Raw genomic sequence first — 25,743 nt, 5'->3', positions numbered from 1 at the left:
TAACATAATGTAGCTCTTTCAGTTTATCTATGCTTTATTACCTAGTCTGTTATAGAATGTGTGCTGTTCACATGATTGCTACAGAAGTCTATTCAGATAGTTTATTAAATAGTTAGTTATTCAATAAAAATAGTTAGCTATTTTTATTTCAGCAAAGCATTTGACAAAGACTCTGTAATATTCATGCTCAGCAAGCCGGTTAAGTATAAATGGAGTAGCATGTTTTTGGCGTGTATTGACAACTCACTTAAACAACTCTAGTCAAAGCATCATCATATTCAATCTTGGATCCTGTAATTCAGGATTTTTATTCCTTATTTACTTGAAGGGTTGGAAGGAATTCTTATCAAATTTGCAAATCACACAGAACTGAACGGTATAGCTAATAGCCTAGAAAGCAGAAATAAAATTCAAAATATTCCTGGTAACTTAGACAAATGGGCTGAAAATAACAGAATGAAATACAAAGAAAAGCATAGATATAGGATGGAGGAATTAGTTTGAAAATTTCTAATACATTTAGTTTGAAATGTATTCAAAATACATTTGAAAAAGATATTGACATAATAATCAGAAATTGCATAAGTTGGCAGTATTATCTGGCTGCAAAAAAGTCATTCACAATCTTAGACTGCATCAACAGAAATATAGTTTCCAAATCATGTGGTTTGAAAGGTCCCCTGTGCAAGCACCAAGTCATGTCTGACCCTTTGGGGGGACGCCGCTTTCGCGATGTTTTCTTGGCAGACTATAGCGGGATGGTTTGCCATTGCCTTCCCCATTGCCTTCCCCAGCAAGCTGGGTACTCATTTGACTGACCTCGGAAGGATGGAAGGCTGAGTCGACCTGAGCCGGCTGCCCAAGAATCCAGCTTCTGCTGGGATCGAACTCGGGTTGTGGGGAGAGTTTTTGGTTGCAATACTGCCGCCTACCACTCTGCGCCACACAAAGCTCTTCCAAATCATAGGAAGCCATAATTTCAGTCTTTTCAACACCAGACAGACTTCATCTCTAGTACTGTGTCCAGCTCTGAGCACCACATTTTAAGAATGTTTCAGTGGAATTGGAACAAGCACAAAAAAGAGAAGGATGATCAGGGAATTGAAACTAAATGAGTGAGGACAAAGTGGAAAAAAAAAAGTGGGGGGACTGAGTCTTAAGAAGTCTGAATGGGGCCTTGAGAACACTCCCAAAGACAGTTGTTATATAGAAGAAAGCCATAACCCATCTTCAAACATCTTAATGCATAGGACATGAAATAATTATCTTAGTTTTAAGAAGGCAGTTGTATCTTTGGGGGAAAAAAACCAGTAACAATAATTTGATAGTAGAACTAGTTACCTACAAAATTAAGTAATTTCCTAATTAGGTAACTAGGACTTATCTACATTTTGCTGGACGTCCTCAAGCAGAGGTTATATACACAGTTCTAAGAAATGTTTTAATTTGAATTTCTGTACTGAACAGAGGATTAAAGTTAATGGCTTACATGGCCCATTCCAAACTTTTTATTCTACAACATAGCTCCCCAATTGGCACTAGGAGAGAACCAATTTGGTGTAGTGGTTAAGGCATCAGGCTAGAAACCCAGAGTCTGCAAGTTTTAATCCTGCCTTAGGCACAAAGCCAGCTAAGTGACTGGGCCAGTCATTTTCTCTCAGCCCTAGGAAGGAGGCAATGGCAAGCCACTTTCCAAAAAAAAAAAAAAAATGCCAAGAAAACTGCAGGGACTTGTCCAGAAAGTTGCCAGGAGACAAAAACTGACTTGAGGGCGCGTGCACACACACACACACAAAACTGAGAATAAGTCCCATCAGTCATAAACAGCTATACTGGTTCCTGACACAATTCAATATGTAAGTGATTACATTTAAAGTTACACACAGTTAAAATCATGTATCTCTACCGCAGCTGCCTTTATGTTAATAAAGACATCAGAAGCACTATTTCAGGTAACTCACCAACTGAGGTAGGTGACAAGGAGAAAGAGGTCTTTTAATTAGTAACACCCAAATTGTGGAATGCATTCCCTAACAATATTTGTTGGCATCTTTTATTTTACCAGCAGAAAGACACTATTGTCCTTAGTTTTAAAATTAATGTTTAATTATTGATGGAATTAGTCTTTTATTTCTTTCCATCAATCACTTACATTATTCTTTTTTACTCCTTCTTAAATTATATTTAGACTCTGCTTCTAAATATAAAGTTTCCCTTTAGGGAAATGCTTTGAAAGGCATAATAAAAGTTTTCAATGAATAAATTGTGCAATTAATGGTGATAGGTCATATTAGCCAATGTAAAACATACAAACTGAGTCTCTAAAACAGTATAATATAGATATTTCCAACCTTTTTGTTTAAATGGATTACTACATCATCTAAATGGTTTATATCTTCTTGAGAACCTTCACATAAACTTGGAGTCAGCAAGTTCTATGGCTGCCATAGCACACATGACACCCCTGTCCCCTCATGGTTTCTGGGGAACTAGAAAATTAAATAAAAAATAACATTACAATATCATCAGATCTCATGTGATATTGTTGTTTCAGCTGAGAACATGAAATTTGGGGCAAGAACCCCAAAATCTCACAAGACAGAGTAAGATTGCCCAAAGTTTGCAAAATATGGTGATCTCATGGGATGTTGAATTTATATTATCAGTACTTTGGCCTGCACAAGGGGCTACCTACACAATCTTTCCAAAGTATCACTTGTCCCTAGACCATGGAATGAAACCTCTGGTTTAGTATATAAGGTGAACTCTATAATTAGTAACAGGAGTATACCAGGAAAGTCTTTTTCTTCCATTAATCAAAGCCATATTTTCCTTTTAGAAAATTAACTCTCTTCCTAGTGATAGTTTCTTGACAATTACAAATTGTGGTTGAAGCTGTTGATGATACACCTCTAAAATAATCAAGAAGAATTGCAACTTGGACTTGTTAAAAGACCAATGGTTATTAAATTATATTCCGCATTTTTTGTATTTTGCATTCAGAAACTCTCCTAGACGGTTAAATGCTGAGGGAATATTTTGGATATGCAGATCATCTCAACAACACTGTAACAAATTAACAGTACCTACTCATGATAGATTCACAAAGACAGTGGAGTACATAAACTGAACAGAGAAGAATAGAATTATGGCATGTCAAAATGGTGTCGTCAGCATGAGGTACAATTCAGTAATGCATAAGAACTGAAAGGAAAGAAAAAAATAGCTCTACTTAATAATTATATTTTTGGCAGTTCCACATTAGCCAGTCAGAGATTTACTGATTAGGTACAAAATTGTAATGGTGAAGCAAACAATTGCTCTGAATTTTACACAAAAAACACATATAGTACTGTATTCTAGGAAGTTTTCTGACTTTAATAGGTTGTGAATGTCCCTGTTTAGGCTTGTAGAGCCATGAGCTTTGGGGAATCCTGTTAATGCAAGCTCCATCTGTACAAAATCTAAGTACAGCAGTCATTACATTGAAATGACTGATGAAATGGCCTAAAACCTCTAAGCGTTTTCCCAATTTCTCTTACCTCTTAGGGGCAAGAAAGCCAAAAGTGCTAAGACATTCTGCCATTCAACACTATCAAATTAAAAGTCACGCTGACATTTTATCTAACCAACTGAGGGAAAAAACACTGAATTTTATAGCAATAAGAATTACTGTATCCTTCTATCATGCTAAATTACTGAAGTGTCTGAAATATTTAAGGCTAATTAACTATAAGTTACACTGACAAATATAAATAGTCTGTCTCTTACTCACTCACACATAGATACATTAAACATATAAATATGGCCCAATTTTAATAACAGTGAGGTCAGTATATTTATTAAACAAGCTACCATTATTGCAAGTTCTACAGAATCAGTTGTCAATCAACCAGTGAGCACTATAAATATGTTAAGACTACCAATGATAGTTATTGAAAGAAAAAAAAAAACTGAAAATTAACCCAAAGAGCAAGTACCTTTTAGCACTGGTTGAAAGTTTAGCTGCTGTTTTGCTAGAGATTTTGCCCTCCTTTTTCTTGGGTTGAATTTGTTCTCTTTCTTGATCTTGTTGAATACTTTCTCGCTGATCTCCATCAGAGCTGCCTCCACTGGTACTTGGACTATCATCAACTCTTTGCCCTTCAGTGGACATCTTATATTCTAAATGGAAAGCAATAAATATTAAAAACAGTTTTCATTTTTACTTCAATTCATCCTGTTCTGGTTTTATTATTCATCTACTTCCAAAAGATTGTGCCTTAAACTTCTGATTTATGAAATGCTGTACCCAGTTTGACAATGTGAAATTCTGACTGAACAAGATTCCTTTATATTCTTTCAACTACATTCAGTCACTACTGCCCTGGTGTGTTTATGTCCTCAGGTCTTAATATCCTCTTTGTTGCTTTATCTAAATGGTCTACTAAGTCTTCTAAAACTTCTTTAAGGAAAGGCAAATGCTATTATTTTACCAATCATATATCACTTTTATCTGATTATACATTTGTTCATGTAAAATGTACACAGAATGTATGCTGCTGCCTGTTTTAAAGATACTAAATAAAATATTGTAGGATAGCCAATTAAATCACATGTATTTGAATATTCTCACATGTTAATTCTAAATACATTCATTTGAGGCTTTAGACTATTTGACTCTCCGAGTCCCACCACTGTAATGCACTCTTTCTTATATTAAGATCCAATGAGACTTAGTTCCAAAGAAGTGAGAGTTGAACTGAAGTATTAAACTCTGTTCCTGTCTTTGTGATTTTGGATGACCTTATACATTTCTAAAGTAAAAATAAATACTCTAACAAAGGGAAAAATATTTCACAAAAGAACCTCATGGGAAAACTATGAGAATCTTACATTGTTTTAGTCATAAGAAAAAAAATAATATGACAAATATAAAGCACGAAGCTAGAACTAATCCAAAATGGACTGTAGAAATATTGCCTCTGTACCTAATTCAAAATAAAAATTTTATCAATCACACTAATAAACTTACTACTTCCTTCCAGAAAAAAAAGCAGCAAAATTCATGAATTCTCTCTTCTAATACTAGCAAAAGGAGAACATTATATTGAACTCAAAGACATCTATTATACCCCATAATCTTTCTTTAAATTTCTCTATAAGTAGAGCTGCCTTGAAAATTCTTTTTAATAACAGGGCATAGCCCTTTGAATATCCTGAGTAATAAGGAGAATTATGGAGCAGCTCACTGACGTGAATTAGAAAGCTTGGCTTTTAGGAAAGTTAACTTAATCACTAGCCTACAACTTACTACTGTATGCAGTATGTAAGAATTAGCATTTCCACATTTCTTATTCTCAAGACTGTCTTCAAAGCATGTAGTAAAAACTGTGGAACTCACTACTACCAGATGTAATAATTTTAATTGCTATAAAAAGGGATTAGCCAAATTCAAGAAGGATTGATGTTCAGTGGTGTTTAAAAGTTTGTGAACCCTTTTGAATTTTCAATATTTCCACATAAATATGACCTAAAATGTGATCTGTTCTTCACACATCTGCATGCCGTACGACCAAAGAATGGTTAAAGCAGATGAAAGTTAATGTTTTGGAATGGCCACGTCAAAGTCCTGAGGCATAAGCTGTATGCTACCAATTACAGTAGTTAGGAAGCAAGCGGGAAATGCCACTACACTCATAGGTTTCCTTAACAATCTAGTTAGCCATTGAAGAATGGAAGCTGGACTAGATAGGGCAAGAATAAGCTGTGTGTGTGTGCAGCTTTCCAGTATTTCCTGTACTCTCATTAGCTGTAGTCCCTTTTTTCATTTCATGTACTATATCTTATATATTTTAAGTCAGAAAAAAACCTTTTCATTTTTCTTGCTCATTGGAATTGCTTGTAATTGTGTCTTCAACATCTTAAACTCCATTCTTTTTATTTCTAACCATAGGATCCTATCCTGTATTTCCTCAAAGTAACAGAAATGCTATCAAAAGCATAAGAATCAACAGGCTGTCTTTTTGCTTAGTAACTGCCTCCTTAAGGACACCCAAGACACTCCTTTTCATGAAGAATATACCAGCTTCCAGATCCAGCTGGTTAATTCCTCTATGCTATAAAACACCAAGAGAATAATGTGTGGTTAAATACAGTAACTTGTGAATGCTACAACATATGTGCCAACTGATACTTATTTAGCTATAACAAAAAGCATTGATCAGTCAGTGAATGGTGAATGAGTGGAGATTTTTAAAATGGGTAAAACAAGACTGGAGAATCAGAAAAAAACATGCAAAACCATGGATGTGAATATTAAGAGCAAGACTGAACCAATAGGCTACAACAGCTGGATAGAGGAAGCTGTATACCTGGGAAAATGATAGAATGGAATGTCAGCATGAAACCTGTCTGAAATTATTTGGAGAAAATCTGGATAAAATAAATATCAACAAGAAGATACTCTTTCAGAATATTGTGAGAAAAAAATGAACAAATATAGCATTCACATAACAAGACAACGTTCTTGTAACAAAAGACTATAGATGAAGATAACTGTCTTAAAACTGTGACAAAGAACAATGAGGAGCAAAACAATAGAAATGCTATGCAAAGCCTACTAAAACAGGGATGTTCCTATGAGAAGATTTTAGAAAATGGCAAGGCAGAGTTCTATAAAATTTCTACCTAATAGAGATCGTCCCCTACAGCTTGTGCATATACTCATTTTCTCCATCCTGTCTCATTCTTATGCTGGCATAAAGTAAAGGTAAAGGTTTCCCTTGACGTAAAGTCCAGTCGTGTCCGACTCTAGGGGGCGGTGCTCATCTCCATTTCTAAGCCTTAGAGCCGGCGTTGTCCCTAGGGACACTTCCGGGTCATGTGGCCAGCATGACTCACGGAACGCCGTTACCTTCCCGCTGAAGCGGTACCAATTAATCTACTCACATTTGCATGTTTTCGAACTGCTTGGTGTGCAGGAGCTGGGACTAGCAACGGGAGCTCACCCCACCGCGCGGTTTCGAACCGCCGACCTTCCGATCGACAGCTCAGCGGTTTAACCCGCAGCGCCACCGCGTCCCCTTTTATGCTGGCATAGTTACTGAAAAATATAGTGAAGCAAGTATGATGAATGATCAAATGAATAACAGCAAACTAGCATTTCAGATTATTTAGCCTTTTAGGAAATTTTGCTTATTCTTCATAACTGTATGCCATCTATCTCACTTATATCTCTATGCTTTAAATGAGAGCCAGTCTGGTGTAGTGGCTAAGGTGCTGAACTAGAAACTGGGAAACTCAGTGAGTTCTACTCCTCCCTGAAAGCCAGGGCATGAAAGCCAGCTGAGTAACTTTGGGGCAGTCAATCTCTGTCTGCCCAAACCACCTTACAGGGTTGTTGAAGCAGGAAAAATTGGAAGGAGCATTATGTATACCGCATTGAATTTTACAAAATAAAGATGAGATATAAATCTAATAATAAATACAAATATTTCGCAATAAAAGTTACATAAACATTTCTTTATTCCTGCAGTGCCAATTGATTTTTCTTCCCTGTTGGAATTTTAAATAGAATATATTACAATTACTTCTTCACTTTTTCGCTAAGGTGAAGTATAGAAAACATTATAGTTGTGCATATAAAAATCAAACTATAGAACAAATTGGGCTCAGGCAAGAATGTTGCCTTGAAGTGCTAAGCTTCAGTCAAAAACATGGACTAGAAAAGTTCTGGAAACACCTCTTGATTGAATAGTGCTAACAGTACATCACACACACACAAATCACATCAGTCTATTGTCTGGGATTGGGTTGTGTTTTACATCTAATAATGGACAACTATACCTACAGATATCATTTAACATTATCAAAAGAAAAGAATTATAGGATTTAAAAATTGAAATAAGAATTTAAAGGTGTCTAGCTGCAAAAATATGGCATCTATTTTTCTGCAACCATGCATGCTTCAACCGTTCAGGAGGGACAATACGTTTTTAAAAATCTGTACTTTTTTATGCTATTCAATGGGAAACACAACATTAAACCCAAATGCTGTGTTTCCCAAACATCCGTTTGAAATCAGACTGCCAAATCATGTAGCCCCTAATTTGTTCCAAGTCAAAAGAATTATTTTCTGAATCAGGAACTAAAACTTTCTGAATCAGCAACCAAAACTATTGGGGGGGGGGGGTAAGTGCATACCCTAACCTAAATGCAATCAAAAGAAGTTGTATTTAAATTAAATCATTTTATTTCTAAGAAAACATATAAGGATCGAAATATTAATCACAGCATCTTTTCTAAATAAGGTCATGTTTGTCTCTAAATGAGATTGAGTCATCACAGTCCATAGCAAAGGACTGTAGGAATTGTAGTTGAAAACATCTGGAGGGCACCAATTTGCCCAATACTGATTGGAGTTTGGATCACAATGCCTTCAATACAGTGGCTGCAACTCCCAAATTTACAAGCAACCCAAAAGGAGCTAATGTTATACTCCTGATCTAAGTATTGCCTTGGAAATAACTTCTATAAATAATTCACACAAAGCAGTGTGATTCCTGAAAGTCACTATTTCTGATCATTTTGATACTTATTTTATGATTTTAACATGCTACTTTAATTGGGAAGTACTTGAGAATCTTTTATAAAACTGAATCACAGGGGGAAAAAAACCCTAAAAAAAAAATGAAACCAAGCCACTCTGTCCAAGCAAGCCAGTACTTAACAGTGATCAATACTCTTATAAGATTTAAGGCTATAAATAAATAAATCTTGCTGTTTCATGTATTTTATTTAATTTTTATCCCGCCCTTATTATTTTTATAAATAGCTCAAGGTGGCGAACATATCTAATACTTATTTAATATTTATGCATTTATTTATGCATTTATGTATTAAATTTGTATACCTCCTGACTCCCAGCAACTGTGTGGTTCACAAAATAAACACACACACAAAGAGAAAGAGAGAGAATAAAAATAAAACCATGTAACAACAAAAACAAAGAAGCAAAAAGATGAAAAACTGGGCAGCAATGAAAGCACACACATCCTACATGGTTTCAACCATTCTAGCCAAGAGAGCCAAATCTTCAAGGCCCTGCAAAATATCAGTTCCTATATATATTTCAGTATGTAAGCTGATACAGTAGTTCTAATAAATTAGAGAGTAGAATAATATAAACAATATAATCAAATGGGTAGATTATTCTCAGTTATACCAGAAACAACAGTGTTAATCAGCAATTATTTCTTATGAATATGTATTTCTTATGAAACGAACCCTGCTTTCTATAAAGCACACTGCTTCAAAAACAAAAGACAGATCATCAGAAAAGCCCCTTTTGATTCTACTGCTGAACAGTAGTACTTATTTTATTTTCTATCCCGCCTTTATTATTTTTATAAATAACTCAAGGTGGCGAACATACCTAATACTCCTTCCTCTTTTCTTCACAACAACCACCCTGTGAGGTGAGTTGGGCTAAGATTAAATCATTACAATCTGTCTCACAGAAAAGCCCCTTTTGATTCTACTGCTGAACAGTACTTACCAGCACTATGGCCTTGAACTCTGTTCTCACGGCAAACATGATCCAAGGCACATACTCAGGAGGTAAGTAATTACTACTGACCTGTCTCATTAGACTGCTGACTGTAAGGCCAAAATAGTCTAAGACTAGCACCCATGTTCCCCCCCCCCAAGTGAACTGGGTGGTATTCCTGAAGTGAGATGGGAGAGAACTCATCTCTCTCTTAGCTTTGTTGCTGGCTAGCCCCTATTTGTAATTAAAACTGGTTTAGAGGTTTAGAATAATAGGATAAAACTGATGAAAAGGTGGAGATAAACAAATCAAGTAACAAATTTCAGCTATTTGCTAAAAAACAATGTAAAAGTATTAGACTTTTTCAGATTAAACCACTATAGAAATTAGAATTTAATCTTATATTTGTAATGATTTTCCAGAAGTAAAAAGCAATTTATTTTTCCAGAGACAATCACAAAGATAGTAGAGCAATATCTAAATAATCATTAAAAAATAATTTACTTCAAAGATGTCACCGATTAAGCACATTTGTAATATTAATTTTTTCAAAACTTGGCTTTGGTCCCAGGCCTGGGGTTGATGTTTATTGTTAGTCTAAGACCACTGTTTTATTTTGTGGATTTTGTTGTTTATTAAATCATTTTAGGGTGGGCTGTCTGATTTAACGTTTTAAGCTGTTTTTATGTTTTTTCCCCCTAGTTTTGTATGCCACCCGGAGTTGTGCGGCCAATCAGTTTTTAATAATAATAACAGTAATATAATTATAAATATTGCAAATGATAACTGTTGTTTATAAAAATATATAACTTCACTAAGACAGAAAAAAATTCTCAAATATTTACTCTATTATTACTGTTCAATATTTTAAACTACTATTCTGATGTGCATATTTAATTCATATGGATTTCGTGTTAAATTAAAAGTCCAATAAATAATGGCAATATTCTAGTGCCAACTGAATTATTCTTCCTTTTAAAATTGATCTTTTAATTAACACATTTTTTAAAAAGGAAAGCAAAACCTGTGCATATAGTACTTCTAAGTGGTTTGCCAGAAAAAAAAAAAAGTAACACTTTGTGTTCTCCAAGTTTATGCTTGTTCTAACAATTGTGTACTATAAAAACTATAGATGAAAAACAATTACATTTTGTTTTTCAAGGATTACAATTCATCATAGAAATGCATAACAGCAGCAGTCTGTAACATATCATTATTTCAATAAGTAATGACAGCTTTTACAACCAAAAATAAATGCTTAAATTTGTCATTAGCTGTCTATCTACTTTCTTATCTCTTTTTCCCCCACTTCACCCCCCAAGCAAAACACAGTTACACAAAGTTCATGTAGTATACTGAAAGCATCTGAAGTGATCAAGTTACATTTTAAGACATTTGTAACTAAATATAACTTCAGCAAAGGATCGTTACCTTGTCATGGTGCTGGAGCTTGAGCACCTCAATGATGCCATGAGCTAAACTGTGAAGGGACACCCAAGACGGTAAGGTCATGACAGAGAGGTCAGACTAAATACGATCCCTGGGCAAGGTAATGGCAACCCACCCCAGTATTCTTGCCGTGAAAACTAAATGGATCAGTACAACCAGAGATATGTCGGTATACCATTGGAAGATGAGACCCCCAGGTCGGAAGATGGTCACAATGCTACTGGGGAGGAACAGAGGATGAGTTCAACTAGCCCCAGACGTGATGACGCAGCTAGCTCAAAGCCGAAAGGACGGCTAGCGGCCGACGGTGCTGGTGGTGAACGGCGAATCCGATGTTCTAAGGATCAACACACCATTGGAACCTGGAATGTAAGATCTATGAGCCAGGGCAAATTGGATGTGGTTATTGGTGAGATATCAAGATTAAAGATAGATATTCTGGGCGTCAGTGAACTGAAATGGACTGGAATGGGCCACTTCACATCAAATGACCACCAGATCTACTACTGTGGACAAGAGGACCACAGAAGAAATGGAGTAGCCTTCATAATTAATAGTCAAGTGGCTAAAGCAGTGCTTGGATACAATCCAAAAAACGATAGAATGATCTCAATTCGAATTCAGGACAAGCCATCTAACATCACAGTGATCCAAATAGACGCCCCAACCACAGATGCTGAAGAAGCTGAAGTAGAGCAGTTCTATGAGGATCTGCAGCACCTACTGGACAACACACCTAAAAGAGATGTTATTTTCATCACGGGAGACTGGAATGCTAAGGTGGGCAGTCAAATGACACCTGGAATTACAGGTAAGCATGGCCTGGGAGAACAAAATGAAGCAGGACATAGGCTGATAGAATTTTGCCAAGACAACTCACTCTGCATAACAAACACTCTCTTCCAACAACCTAAGAGACGGCTTTATACATGGACTTCACCAGATGGACAACACCGAAATCAGATTGACTACATCCTTTGCAGCCAAAGGTGGCGGACATCTATACAGTCGGTAAAAACAAGACCTGGAGCTGACTGTAGTTCAGATCACGAACTTCTTCTTGCACAATTTAGGATCAGACTAAAGAGATTAGGCGAGAGACCCACAGATCCACTACATATGAGCTCACTAATATTCCTAAGGAATATGCAGTGGAGGTGAAGAATAGATTTAAGGGACTGGACTTAGTAGATAGGGTCCCGGAAGAACTCTGGACAGAAGTCTGCAACATTGTTCAAGAGGAGGCAACAAAATACATCCCAAAGAAAGAGAAAACCAAGAAGGCAAAATGGCTGTCTGCTGAGACACTAGAAGTAGCCCAAGAAAGAAGGAAAGCAAAAGGCAACAGTGATAGGGGGAGATATGCCCAATTAAATGCAAAATTCCAGAGGTTAGCCAGAAGAGATAAGGAATTATTTTTAAACAAGCAATGCGCGGAAGTGGAAGAAGACAATAGAATAGGAAGGACAAGAGACCTCTTCCAGAAAATTAGAAACATTGGAGGTAAATTCCAGGCAAAAATGGGTATGATCAAAAACAAAGATGGCAAGGACCTAACAGAAGAAGAAGAGATCAAGAAAAGGTGGCAAGAATATACAGAAGACCTGTATAGGAAGGATAACAATATCGGGGATAGCTTTGACGGTGTGGTCAGTGAGCTAGAGCCAGACATCCTGAAGAGTGAGGTTGAATGGGCCTTAAGAAGCATTGCTAATAACAAGGCAGCAGGAGACGACGGCATCCCAGCTGAACTGTTCAAAATCTTGCAAGATGATGCTGTCAAGGTAATGCATGCTATATGCCAGCAAATTTGGAAAACACAAGAATGGCCATCAGACTGAAAAAAATCAGCTTATCTCCCCATACCAAAAAAGGGAAACACTAAAGAATGTTCAAACTATTGAACAGTGGCACTCATTTCACATGCCAGTAAGGTAATGCTCAAGATCCTGCAAGGTAGACTTCAGCAATTCATGGAGCGAGAATTGCCAGATGTACAAGCTGGGTTTATAAAAGGCAGAGGAACTAGGGACCAAATTGCCAATATCCGCTGGATAATGGAAAAAGCCAGGGAGTTTCAGAAAAACATCTATTTCTGTTTTATTGACTATTCTAAAGCCTTTGACTGTGTGGACCATAACAAATTGTGGCAAGTTCTTAGTGGTATGGGGATACCAAGTCATCTTGTATACCTCCTGGAGAATCTGTATAACGACCAAGTAGCAACAGTAAGAACAGACCATGGAACAACGGACTGGTTTAAGATTGGGAAAGGAGTACGGCAGGGCTGTATACTCTCACCCTACCTATTCAACTTGTACGCAGAACACATCATGCGACATGCTGGGCTTGAGGAATCCAAGGCTGGAGTTAAAACCTCTGGAAGAAACATTAACAATCTCAGATATGCAGATGATACCACTCCGATGGCTGAAAGCGAAGAGGAACTGAGGAGCCTTATGATGAAGGTGAAAGAAGAAAGTGCAAAAGCTGGCTTGCAGCTAAACCTCAAAAAAACCAAGATTATGGCAACCAGCTTGATTGATAACTGGCAAATAGAGGGAGAAAATGTAGAAGCAGTGAAAGACATATTTCTAGGTGCGAAGATTACTGCAGATGCTGACTGCAGTCAGGAAATGAGAAGACGCTTAATCCTTGGGAGAAGAGCAATGACCAATCTCGATAAAATAGTTAAGAGCAGAGACATCACACTGACAACAAAGGTCCGCATAGTTAAAGCAATGGTGCTCCCCGTAGTAACATATGGCTACGAGAGCTGGACCATAAGGAAGGCTGAGCGAAGGAAGATAGATGCTTTGGGACTGTGGTGTTGGAGGAAAATTCTGAGAGTGCCTTGGACTGCAAGAAGATCAAACCAGTCCATCCTCCAGGAAATAAAGCCAGACTGCTCGCTTGAGGAATGATATTAAAGGCAAAACTGAAATACTTTGGCCACATAATGAGAAGACAGGACACCCTGGAGAAGATGCTGATGCTAGGGAGAGTGGAGGGCAAAAGGAAGATGGGCCGACCAAGGGCAAGATGGATGGATGATATTCTAGAGGTGACGGACTCGTCCCTGGGGGTGTTGACGACTGACAGGAAGCTCTGACATGGGCTGGTCCATGAAGTCACGAAGACTCGGAAGCGACTAAACGAATAAACAACAACTAAATATAAATGTTTGGAACAAATGTTTTCAATATAAAAACATGTGAAATTCAGTGTTTTACGTGTTGCCAAAAGAAAACAAAACACAAACAGTCAACCGTGGAGAGTGACGCAATAGGAAAACATTTTATTGCTGCTATTAACACCACATACAATCAAGTAGCCTCAAGGTTAAGTCACAATGCAACAGTTTTTAAAAAAGAGACACAGCCTAAATCCCTTCTATTAAATTGCTCCACATGCAGGGAAAGGATTTAAGGATCTGCTAAAAGAAGCAGGGATGTAATGTGATCAGAGAGGTTAAGAAGACAAGAGAATGAAACAAACTTGGGTATCACAGAATCTGGGGTCTCTATGAATTTTAATAAATAACTGGAGACCTCATCCTTTTTCCCAAGTCTGCCCTTTCAACACCCTCCACAAGAATGAGCAGAACTTGAGGAACATGCAACTGTGATTTAGTGGCAACAGAAGATAGTGATGTCTTCCTCAAGCATCTTTAATTTCAAGGAAGCAAAAATGAATTGAACATTTATTCCAGGTCCTTATAGAGCAGCAGCCAGCCTATCCACTTCTTTATTGGGAGCTAATCAGGATAAGAATGTAAAAACACTGGTATATGGGGAGGAGGAGGAGAATAGGGGACCTTGGTTTATACTCAAGTAGGCTAGGGTTTGAGATTCTGGAGGTGGGAGAGAAAAGAGTAAAGCAGCTGACACAGGGAATAGATTCATACAAGCTGCCTATTTTTCTATCTCCCTAGAGGGAATGAAGAGCCACATGTCATAGACATAATTATGCAGCACTGGAAAGAGCAAGAGGTTAAAATGCACACTTTTTAAATGTGGCATCTTCCATTTTTCAAGCATATCTTTTGGAAAGGCACAAAGAGAAAATGGGGTAAAAAAAGAAAATGGTATTTAAACTACTAACAAAGGATAAAGGAAATAGGTGGAAATAAATAGTGGAGCATGGCAGGAGATGAGATTAAGAGGCCTGAGGCTAGCCTGGAATACATATCATGGGTATATCAGAAAGGACATCAGTAAAGTGGGGGTGGGAGGCAAGCTTAGAAATTTCCCATCACAAAATGCCATTATACAAAAGCCTAAACTGTGTGCTCTCACACTTCTCTGACCTCTGTGTTAAAAAGGGGGAAGGGGAAGTTGTTTGACCTTTTCTTCTGTTTGAGAACTTAAATATCTATCACAGATAGTTCGGTTCACACACCATTTCTTACTAAAATACTTGTTTCACTTAACTAGAAAGGAAGAAAGGATTTATTTTGTATTATGGAGATAAAAGGTGATTACCGACATATAACAAGTAGTAAGATAATAAAGGTTAAACACTAACAGGATAGTGATAGCAGTAGTCACAGATTATCATGGGAATATCATTTTCATAAATAAATCAACTAATTCCCCTCAGTACATGATAGAGTAACAGAACACAGGGTTATCATAAAAATGTTTAAAATTTAAAAGACATCATTAAAAAGGGGAAAAATAAGAATGACGTAAAAACTGAAATGAAAAATTTCCCCCTTTTTAAGGGGGAAAAACTTGTTAGGCTGGCTGAGTCGCTTAAAAGAAACAGTGAAGAAGCTGCAGGAATGCTGGTGCTGTTGATGAAAAATGGTCCACTGAGAATGTAGGAATGATTGAGAGTGATGTGGGATTTACTGACAATAGATTATACAGACTGAAGGATTGTCTCAGGAAGAAGAAATCTAGTACTAGGTTGCATATAATAAATTTTCTACATCAATACCACTTCTGCATAAGAAGCTGCACACCAGTGGAAGACTGTCAGATAAGAAAAATACATGAGTATCTATTATTTTATATCAGAGTAACATAAAATTCCTGTTACAAAGGGCAATACAGAGTCAGGTATTTTTATAAAGAAATAGTTCATATGGAAAACTAATCAAATGAAAAACAATCCTAAGGTCGAATTACTGTATTCCTTACCTTGAGGTGAACCTCACTGTCGCTTACTTCTTAAACAAGTTTGGGTTGCATGCGCTGTTAGTATAGTGATCCTATATATACTGTTATCCTAAAATCACAGATCAGAAGACATTTTGTGTAACTAGCTCAAGTCAGAAATTAGGGTGATTTGGTATAAGAGTATTTCTTTGTCATGGTAAATTATGACATTTGGAAGATAATGGGCTATTAGCATCGAAGAGGGCAATGGAGTGATTTTGAGTTTAGGAAGGAACTCTGTGTTAGAAATTACTTGTTAGAATATCTAGGCCAATGACAGCATTGCTCTGGAAAAGGTTATAATTTAAGAGGACATTGAAAGATTGGTTGTGATCCAATCTTTATTTGACAGGATTAAGAGATAAGAAATGAATGTGTACTTTTAAAAATTGGTTTAAAAAAATTAAATAAAAACTAAAAATTGATAAGCTATTGTTTGTGAGGATTAAGTAGGACAGCAAAAACTATTTTAGGAGTGCATTCCTTGGTGCTTTCTGAGCTTGGTTGTTTGCTTGTATACATTTTATTACCCAACTAGGTAACATCATCAGTATTTTAGGAGTGTTTGCCACAGGAAGTTAGCAGGCCAGAGCAGCACTGTTTGATTGATGGAAGTAGACAGAGCATGCTATATGAAAAAGGATTGCACACTTGACATGCACAAATCTATCCAAGAAGCACTATTTTTTTTTATTTTTTGCTTTACAAATGTCCTACATACGTTAGTCATCAGTGATACCCAAATAGCCCATTATAATATGGGTCAGAATTTCCACTTCAGTGTGCATAAAAGCACTGGGAGAATCAAATCCACCTTTCTCTCTTGCGAGTACAGAAGGGTGATGAAAGGGCATTTGGTCTTGGATAGTATTGGCAGCCAGCTGGCAATTAAAGGGATGGCACTGGGGTACAGAGGAATTGATGATGTCTGTGGGAGAGACGAAGGGGTGAGAGAGAACGAGGGAGGGAAGAACGACGGAGGGGGAGGGTAAATAGCTGCTGTAAAGATTGGGCAGAAGGAAAGAAATGGGGGCGGGAGGAACCAGAATGGAACGGGAACTACTTGCATGTTATTGGAGCCCTGACTACATTAAGAGGGATGCAGAAAAGATTAACTGGGAGCTGAGGGTCGTTTTAGCCTCAAGGAAAACACCAAGTGAGTGGGGGCGGGGGGTCCTGCCTCGTGGGCAATCAACATCATGGAGCGGAAGGGGGTTAGCTCTGCTTGCTGCGGTAGGCGGGGCCAGATTAATAGGGAGCGATTGTATTTGAGGAGGGGGCACTTTCAGGAGTGGGAAAGGGGGGAAGCGAGCGCTTTTACCTGTGGGAGGAGGGGCAGGCGCGGGTCTTTCGCCCTCCAGCTTCGGTGCGCTGCGTGTCAATCCTTAGCCAGGGGAGGGGGCGCCCAGCAGGGGGTGAGGAGTGCCTCTTCACGGCCGGTCACGGAGACATACGCGCCCGCCACTCTTTCACCCACCCTCGACGGTGACTTCTCCAGCTACCGCTTTCGCCGCCGCCTGAAGAAAAGTAAACCCGCCGCGCGGACGCGCGTTCCCGACTGGCCCAATTAAGCCAAGAGTTGGGCTGGAGCTGGGGGAAGGGAAGGACGAGGCGGCGGCGCGCCTGAGCACGCGGGCTGGCAGAATGACGGCGCGAGGAAAAGTAGCTGAGGAGTCGGGAGCGAGTGCGCGCGGCCGCGAGGAAACGAGGCGGCCGGGAGGGCGGGGGCAAAAGCACGAGTTTAAAGGGAAAGTGAGGCTGAGGTAAGGCGGGAGAGAGGAGGTCGATTTGGAGAGAAACGGGTAGCGCAGGGAAGGGGAGATAGACGCTGTTCCGTGGGTGAAACCGAGGTGAAAAGGGAGGGGGTGTGGCAGAGTGTGGGGGAGGGGGAATGCCAGGGTGGTTGCTTGAAGGAAAGGCTGACTTCCGCAGGCTCTATAAGCTGGTTTGGGTTAACAGCCGAGAGGAGACCAAGTTTAGGAGTGAGAGAATAATAGGGCTAACACTTGATCTTGTGAAGGGGAGAAGATCACTTAGCCCACGCGAAGAGGGCAGAAATCCGTGACTCCCTGTCCCGTTCTCTCTGGGGGGCATGGAGGGAGAATGGGGCCTTATGGGGCTGACTCACCAGAGCTGCCACCTGCGGATTTTCTCCTGCCCTAAGAAAGTGGAAGAGGTGCGGCCAGAAACCCAGGGCTCAACACAATAAAAGGAATGGAGAGCTCCGGGAGGATTCCTCCAAAGTAACAAAACTTGCATATTGTATTTTGGTCTCATCCCCAGGTCCACAGCTAAGCATGTTCTCCACAACTATTTTTATATGATGTATCTCCATGCTGTAGCTGTTGTTTCATCCCCAGCTCACAGCTGAGATAGCTTGAGGTCATGTTTAGTTGTGCAGTCTTAAAAAATGTTTTCCATTTCTCTCTGTAATGTATTTTGCTATGGACATGATTTAGTGGGTATCATCAGTGGTGTGGTTGATGACATGGTCAGGGGATCTGTCAAGGCCTATCAGCCAATTGAGGCTCCTCTTCCTTCTGGTCACTGGTGTCTTCCCTCCATGGCCGTTTTGGCTTGGTTTCTCTGAGAGACGGCATCCAGCTTCCACAGAGATGAGTCTCATGCAGTGCCTGATCAGGGCTTTCCAAAATGTTTGCCAAGTCTTAACAGGGTCCCTTTATAGAGGGGTTTAGAGTTCTTTTTTTAAAAAGGGTGGACCTGTTTTTTAAATTAAAATGAGTTGAGTTTGGCAATAAGCTGTTGCTGGTTCTGTCACCAAAAAGCATATTACAGACTTTCCACTGCTTCTGCCAACATGGCTATACTTTTTATTCTCTTATTACTGTGGTGGATCTGTACCATTTTGCCATGGGCTACTTCTGGCCATGGCTCCTTACTGCCAATTCTTCCACTCTGTTGCTGGATGCAAATGTGGAGAAAAGGTGTTGAATTAAGTGGGAGGAAGTTTTCCCAATTCTCCTCCCTGCTGCCACTTAATCAAATGCCCCTCCTTTGATCCAGCAACCTGACAGTTTACTACGCTTTAAAGAAAGTGCTAAACCAGAAACTGCCTGACTTATAAGTCATAGGTGCAAAGCAGCTCATCATCTGCAATTTGTTAGGCAACTTGAGAGGTGACTAAACCTGCTCTTCAAAGCACCAGGGTATACCCATTCAGTTCTGTCCCATCACATATGAAGGTAAGTGATTTGGGTTGCTTTTCCTGCAGGTAGGGGTTGCTTGCCAGAAGAGAAAAGGGAGCCAGGTGAATCCACCAATCATTTTCTTTTAACTTGTCCCATATTAAAACTGTAAGGACAACATTACTCACTGGACTTGTGAGGAAGAATACAATTTATCATTGAGATAGCAGATGTTACCGCTGGTATACTTTTCTACAGTCTCAGGGACGATTGGATTATACTATAGTGCAGCCATTTTGCTGTGCCCTTTGAGGTAAATGAGCTGATGAGCTTTAATGTCGAAAGATGAGGTAAAGTCTGGAATCTAAAGTGACATAATTTACACCACTGTTAGTTGGGTTGTTGAGGCAGGCAGAGGTTGCTGTTCTTGTAAAAAGCAACCATCTCATCTTCTAGCTCACTGGCAGAGTCTCACTTCTTCCTGGTATAGTGTGCAGGAAAAGGTTGCTGATCACTAGTGATTTATTTGTTACTCAAACATCATTGTGGAGATATAAAGCCTGTGTTCATTACTGCTATAGTGGTGATGGTTGATGATGTTTTAAGATGCTATAACTCACAATGAAGAAAGAGAAATAGCAGCTCCAATTTTCCCTATTCTGTAACCCAAACAAAAGGGATGATCAGATAGAACATTCCAAAGAAAGAAAAGACTAACTAATTAATAGAAGCATTGTCTCTTATAATTATCACTTGTGCAGTACTTCTTGCCATGCTGGTCTGAAGTAAGGTGTGAATAGCCAAAAGGAGGCAATACTGTACCATATCTACATTTCTCTCTGAGGTGGTTGCCTGGGTCTGATTCCTCCAGTTACAAGGTGGGCACAGACAAATTAGAGAACGAAACCTCCACAGAATTACTTGTCCCAGTTTTGGTTTGTGGATTGACTGTCAAGTAGGAAGAAGAGCATACAAGACTGTTTTGTCATAGGTATGTAGTTAGAGCAGCCAGTGGCATTCCTTGCAACTTTTCCAAATGTGGCAGTTTTAGACATGCAGTTAAGATAATCACTCTATTATTGGGCAAAACATTAACATAATTTGTTTATTCATACTCGTACAGACAATTACTACAACATACTAACCTGTGATATATGTTATTGACCACGTGTGGGATCATATTTCGTGTTAGGTCACAAAACACATTATTTCTTACAATGATGTATAAACTTGCATGTGTTCACCTCACTTTACCATCTGTCTGGTCCTTGTTTTTACAGTAAATTGTTCTGGAGTTAAAATAATATTCAAAATTATTATGAACAATGCATGAATAAACATTGTACTATATATATAATAGTACAATATATAAAAATATGGTACATCACTGAATAGTAATGATGTGTTTTCTTGTCTTCATTTTGGGCCTCTAAAGTTATGACTCCGTTATTTATAATATGTTCATAGATTTAAAAGCCTAACCCTACTGTGAGATAGGGTGAAGGGAGGATGGGTGTGCTATTAAGCAGTTGAAATTACAAGTGCTTTGCTTGTGAGATAATAGAGATATCACAGTTTTAATTTTCTATTTTGGGGGGAATGTGAATGCAGAAAGGACAAAATCTCATACTACAATATGCACTCTCATGGCAAGTATGTGTTAATTGACCCCTTTCACAGTTTTGAAGGCATAACTGATTTAGCATATTGCATAGTTTTTCATATTGTCTTGGCTTATACAAGTATGGAAATGAAGTGTTTGTGCACTGCTGGCTCAAATAGCCATAGCCATGCCTAGAAAAATTGGAGTTATTTTGTGAGTTTTAAGTAGATTCTGTTTTAGGTAAGATTTTGGGGGCATTGTGGACATTGTTACAAAATGGCTGCTATTGAGGGATGTTTCCTATTCACTAGATTACCGCCAGGACAAGATTGGCAACTGAAAATTTATTTATTAAAAGGCAACCTGGTATGGTAGCTCTAGTATGTATGTTCACTTCTATCCTAACTTTTGCCTCCCACCCCCCCTCCAGGCAGATGTCTGCACTTCTAAACAAAGAAGTTTTGTTGTCTAAGGAATATTTGTACTGGATGTTACTAAAGAAGCCACTATTCTATCATTGTCAGGGTCCCAACTACAAATAGCAATCTACAGTACAAGCAATTTTAAAGAATTTCAACATTCAAAAGTATTATGGTAATGTTAAATTTGGATTAAATTAATTAAATTAATGTCTTGTTATATCTATTGGCAGCATTTGATACCATCAGCAGCTGCACTGGTTGCCATTTGCATGTAGTGTCTGTTTTAGGAAGAGAGTCTCTTTTGAAAATTCATATACTGCCAGAGGCTTTCTGGCATGCAGGAGAGGGCTTCCTTCATTGTTCCCAGGATAATAAAGGCCTTCCTCAGAAGTTGTATTTGACCTACACTTGCTCAGTGTTTGAGAAATCTAAAGAGACATAGCTTTTTTGCCAGTTTTTAATTGTTAATTAATTTTAGTATTAATTTTAGCAAGATTTCACTCATGCTTTCAACTTATTAGTTTGTTTTTTAAAATTGTGTTAGCTGTCTTAAGATTTAAGGCCAGATTTATATTAAAAGTACTTTAAACTATTTTTTGAGATTAATAATTGTTTTTTACAATGGCATTATGGAAGCCATGTTGTTTACCCTTGTGCAGAGGCTGTCATTCAGCATGCTACAGCTGGTGAGTTTCTTCTTGAGTGGTTCATTATATGTTTGGACAGGTATGATTTTCTGGTATGTCTTTAACCAAAATAACATTTTTGGCTTTAGGACAGTAAGGTATAGCGGTAGGACAGTAAAGCATAATGGAAGGTAGCTTTGTTGGAAATCCTTGATATAGAGTGTTACAGATGTCTTCCTGTAGTAAGATGTTTGAAGTCTACGATTTAACCTGCAGTTGACATGAACTTTGAAAGCGTTAAAAACTGTATCTATTTCCAATGATCTTATGTCTCTTTTAATGTAATTCTGATTCTAAGAACTTAAATTCTAAAGAAGCACCACCAATCTATGAACCATTAAGCCACAGTCCCTTGGTGTTTATAAGTATGTGATTTCTATCCATATTTGCCGTTGCAGGCCGTGGAGCGCTAGAGAACAATCTCTCTATATGCCTCTAACTTATAAAAATAGACAGGCACCTTCTATAAATATCCTTTTCCTGCTAAGTAATAAGCATCTTCATTTCCACTGAAAAATAGCACTAGGCAAACTATAATGGATTTAAATAATTCACATGGATAAAAACTTATATTTGACTTTAATTTATTCTTTGTTTTGAAACAAATATAATGAACAAATGTAATGAAAAGCATTAATGATACAAAAATGCCAAAACAACAAGCTGACTTAACATTTTTATAGTTATCTCTATTAGGTTTTTTTTTCAAGTATTTTCAGTTGCTTCTTGTTCCCTTTGAAAAATAGTAGTTTTATCCAAGTATCATTTCAGCAAATCTACAAGGAGGGGAAGGGTTATCATTCAATAACAATGTGAAATCAAGTGACACTTATTATGTGTTGTATAAGCAAGCTGTATCATAAAAAATAAAGTAACATTACAGATCAAGTGGAGGGATGAATTGTTTCTGTGGCTTTGATAAAATTTTGAGTTGGAAAAGAAACAATTGCTTGGTGTCAGAAATGAAAGCTTCTTCATATGCTGTTAGTTCAAAGAGATTATAGTCAAGGTAATTCCAGAATTCTAGGGTAATTTGTCTTCAAATAATCTTCTAGTAGATGCCCAATTCAGTACAGTAATTAAAAGTTTTCTGCTTTCTGAGCAGATGGAAAAGAAAAGAACATATCCCGGATTGGGTATATTATCTCTATATCCATTCTTCTGATTTTGTAACTTAAGCAATGCAATCAGAGTCCTTGGTTAAAATACAGTCCTTATATTTATCAATTTTATATTATAGTTGATTCCAGTACTGTAATGCTGTTTTAAGAGACTATAGTTCTAGAGGAGATAAAACAGATTATAGTTAAGGACCAATGAAAAGTGTTAAAAATAAACCTTTTTTTTCTGGCAGCAAGACAAATACATTAAAATAAAGAGGAATCTTCTCTGTTTGTGAATAATTATTCTACGCTGTTTGTACCAAGAGCAACATATAAAAGCTGCACTTGCAACACTTATTTCTTTGTAAGTGAAAGAAGCCTAAAGCACAGGAACATATTGAATCTGTAAAGAAGCACATGGAAAGATGCACAATATTTATTATGTGGTGTTAAACACCTATGTGGTTGGTACCATTAAGATGAGAGGATTTATATATTTTATGTCCTGCTTTTTCTCTAACTGCAGATATACTGATTGCAAAATCATAGTGAGTGATCCAGATTAGAGAATATATATTTGAAGTAGATTTAGACACTACTTTTCTTGGACATCCTCATCAGTAGGGGAAGTGGCCAGTTAGACATACAAGTCTGCCAGAAAGCTACCCACACTAACCAAGTGCTCCATTACCAAAGCAACAACCCAACCTCCCACAAGAGGAGCTGTGTAAGAACATTATCCAGATGAGTACAAACACACTGCAGCAACCCAGAACAGCAGAAAAAGGAAACAGATCATCTATACAGCATCTTCCAGCAAAATGGATACCCCCTCAACTCCTTCAAAAAGTGCCTTACCACTCAACCCACTACAACCCAACTAACAAGCTATGAAAAGGATAACACTGCCATATATCAGAAACATCTCAGAAATCACCAACAGACTGTTAAACCACATGGCATCACTGTAGCACATAAACCAACTAAAACTCTTCAAAACATCTTATGTAACCCAAAAGACCCAGTAGCCCAAGAAGAAAAAACAGGAGTCAACTATAACATATAGCGCAAAGACTGTAACAGCCGCTATGTAGGACAGACAGGCAGAAGACTAGCAGAGCGCATCCACGAACATCAACTAGCAGTCAGAAGACACAATGAAAACTTAATCTCACAACACATGGACAGACTTAACCAAACTTTCAACTGGGAAACTGTGAGCATCCTAAACCAAGCCAAATCCAAAAAATGCTAGAGAATTCCTGGAAGCTTGGGTCTCAGAAAAAGCAGCCATCAACAGACGTATAAACAACATTTACATACCATTCAAAAGAGATAATAGAAAAGCCAGAAGACCAGAACACCTCCTCACCAGCAATCAACAACCAGCTATGCAAAGATTAACACCAGGATTAACACTAGATGAACAATCAAACAGCACAATATACCCTAATCAAGGAACTATTAACTCAGTCAGTCAACCAAGCAGCAAACAACAGCCCAGTCAAGGAACTCCCAAGGAGAGAACAACATCTCCACCAACACAAGCTGGACAAACCACGGTATATAAACAGAGAGCAAGGCCCACTCCCTGTTTGCTCTGAAGATGTTGCCTAGTCTGGCAATGAAACGTCTGCAAGAAAACAACAAGGCTCAGAGAGCACTAAGGACTCCACAGTTCAACCCTGAGCTAAAAATATTTACCTCGATTGAAGTAGATTTAATCAGATTGGTAAGATTGTGTTGAGTGTTGTATAGAAGTAGGCTCTTTAGTAGATAGAAACAGTGCCTCTTCTCGATTCTATGAGAAATATTGGAAAATTATGAGAAGACGACTGGTTGACTATAGAACTACCTTGTACAAAGCACAAGTGAATAATTTAATATGATTGAAGGATTGTAACTGTGGGGAGGGCTCAGGTTCTAGGGCTAGAATCAAAAATGGAAATGTAATGTACTTTAAAGAGAACATAAAATCCACATACACAGAATAATTATATGTACATTTTCTGGGGTACCCTGATTAGCAATGTAAAATGAAAAATAGTACTTCAAAGCCTTTTTTCTTTAGTAATTACAAGTAAGTTACAAAGTTCATTTTAATCATTGGAGTTGGTCTGTGCTCATCTCTTGGGGCACTAAAGGAACTGACAGCTGATCACAATTATTTTCATCCTCATCTTCTTGGATTATGTAGAAAAAGACAAATCGTTGTGACACTCTTTGTCTTCTCGTAGTTCCAGGACTACTTCAAACATGTCCTTTTCCTTTTAAATTTTTAATTAGTAAATACAGTATCACCGTATAGCTTCATTATGGGAATAAAATTAGGGGAGACTCCTTCATAAGCTGCCTTGCACACAGGAAAAAAACAATATAAATGCAGTAAATAATAATTCTTCCTTAGTACATTCTGTTATTTGTGTCTGCTTCTTCACTCAATCAATGTGAATTTTTTTTAAAAAAAAAGCTGCATGAAAAAAATAGACATGTTATACTTAAAACACTTTGCCTTAATGCTGATGTACAGGAGCAGTTGTCTGTCTATTGATCAATCTATGTTTTGAGTTGGTATAGGCACAGTGTCTTAGAAACACCAAAACAGTTGGCATCCTGCCCTGTATTATAGAATCATACTGA

At 38.0% G+C, this 25,743-nt stretch overlaps 1 protein-coding gene across 2 annotated transcripts in view; it reads right to left on the bottom strand.

Moving 5' to 3' along the window:
- The window catches only part of LOC134497897 (ubiquitin-conjugating enzyme E2 E2), a 136,809-nt gene extending 119,032 nt beyond the window's left edge, over positions 1 to 17,777 (bottom strand). Inside the window, exons 1-3 of one of the 2 annotated variants that reach the window (XM_063303896.1) lie at positions 17,465 to 17,777; positions 16,865 to 17,071; positions 3,981 to 4,164 (exon numbers count right to left, since the gene is read on the bottom strand). In XM_063303896.1, coding sequence (XP_063159966.1) covers positions 3,981 to 4,156 — 176 coding nt within the window. In that variant the 5' untranslated portion in view covers positions 4,157 to 4,164; positions 16,865 to 17,071; positions 17,465 to 17,777. The remainder of the gene's footprint in view (positions 1 to 3,980; positions 4,165 to 16,864; positions 17,072 to 17,464) is intronic. The other variant, XM_063303895.1, reaches the window with a different exon arrangement.
- Between the last annotated feature and the right edge of the window lie 7,966 nt (positions 17,778 to 25,743).

Source organism: Candoia aspera, chromosome 4, assembly GCF_035149785.1.
Source record: "Candoia aspera isolate rCanAsp1 chromosome 4, rCanAsp1.hap2, whole genome shotgun sequence".
NCBI lineage: Eukaryota > Metazoa > Chordata > Lepidosauria > Squamata > Boidae > Candoia > Candoia aspera.
This window is presented reverse-complemented; position numbering and strand designations above follow the sequence as displayed.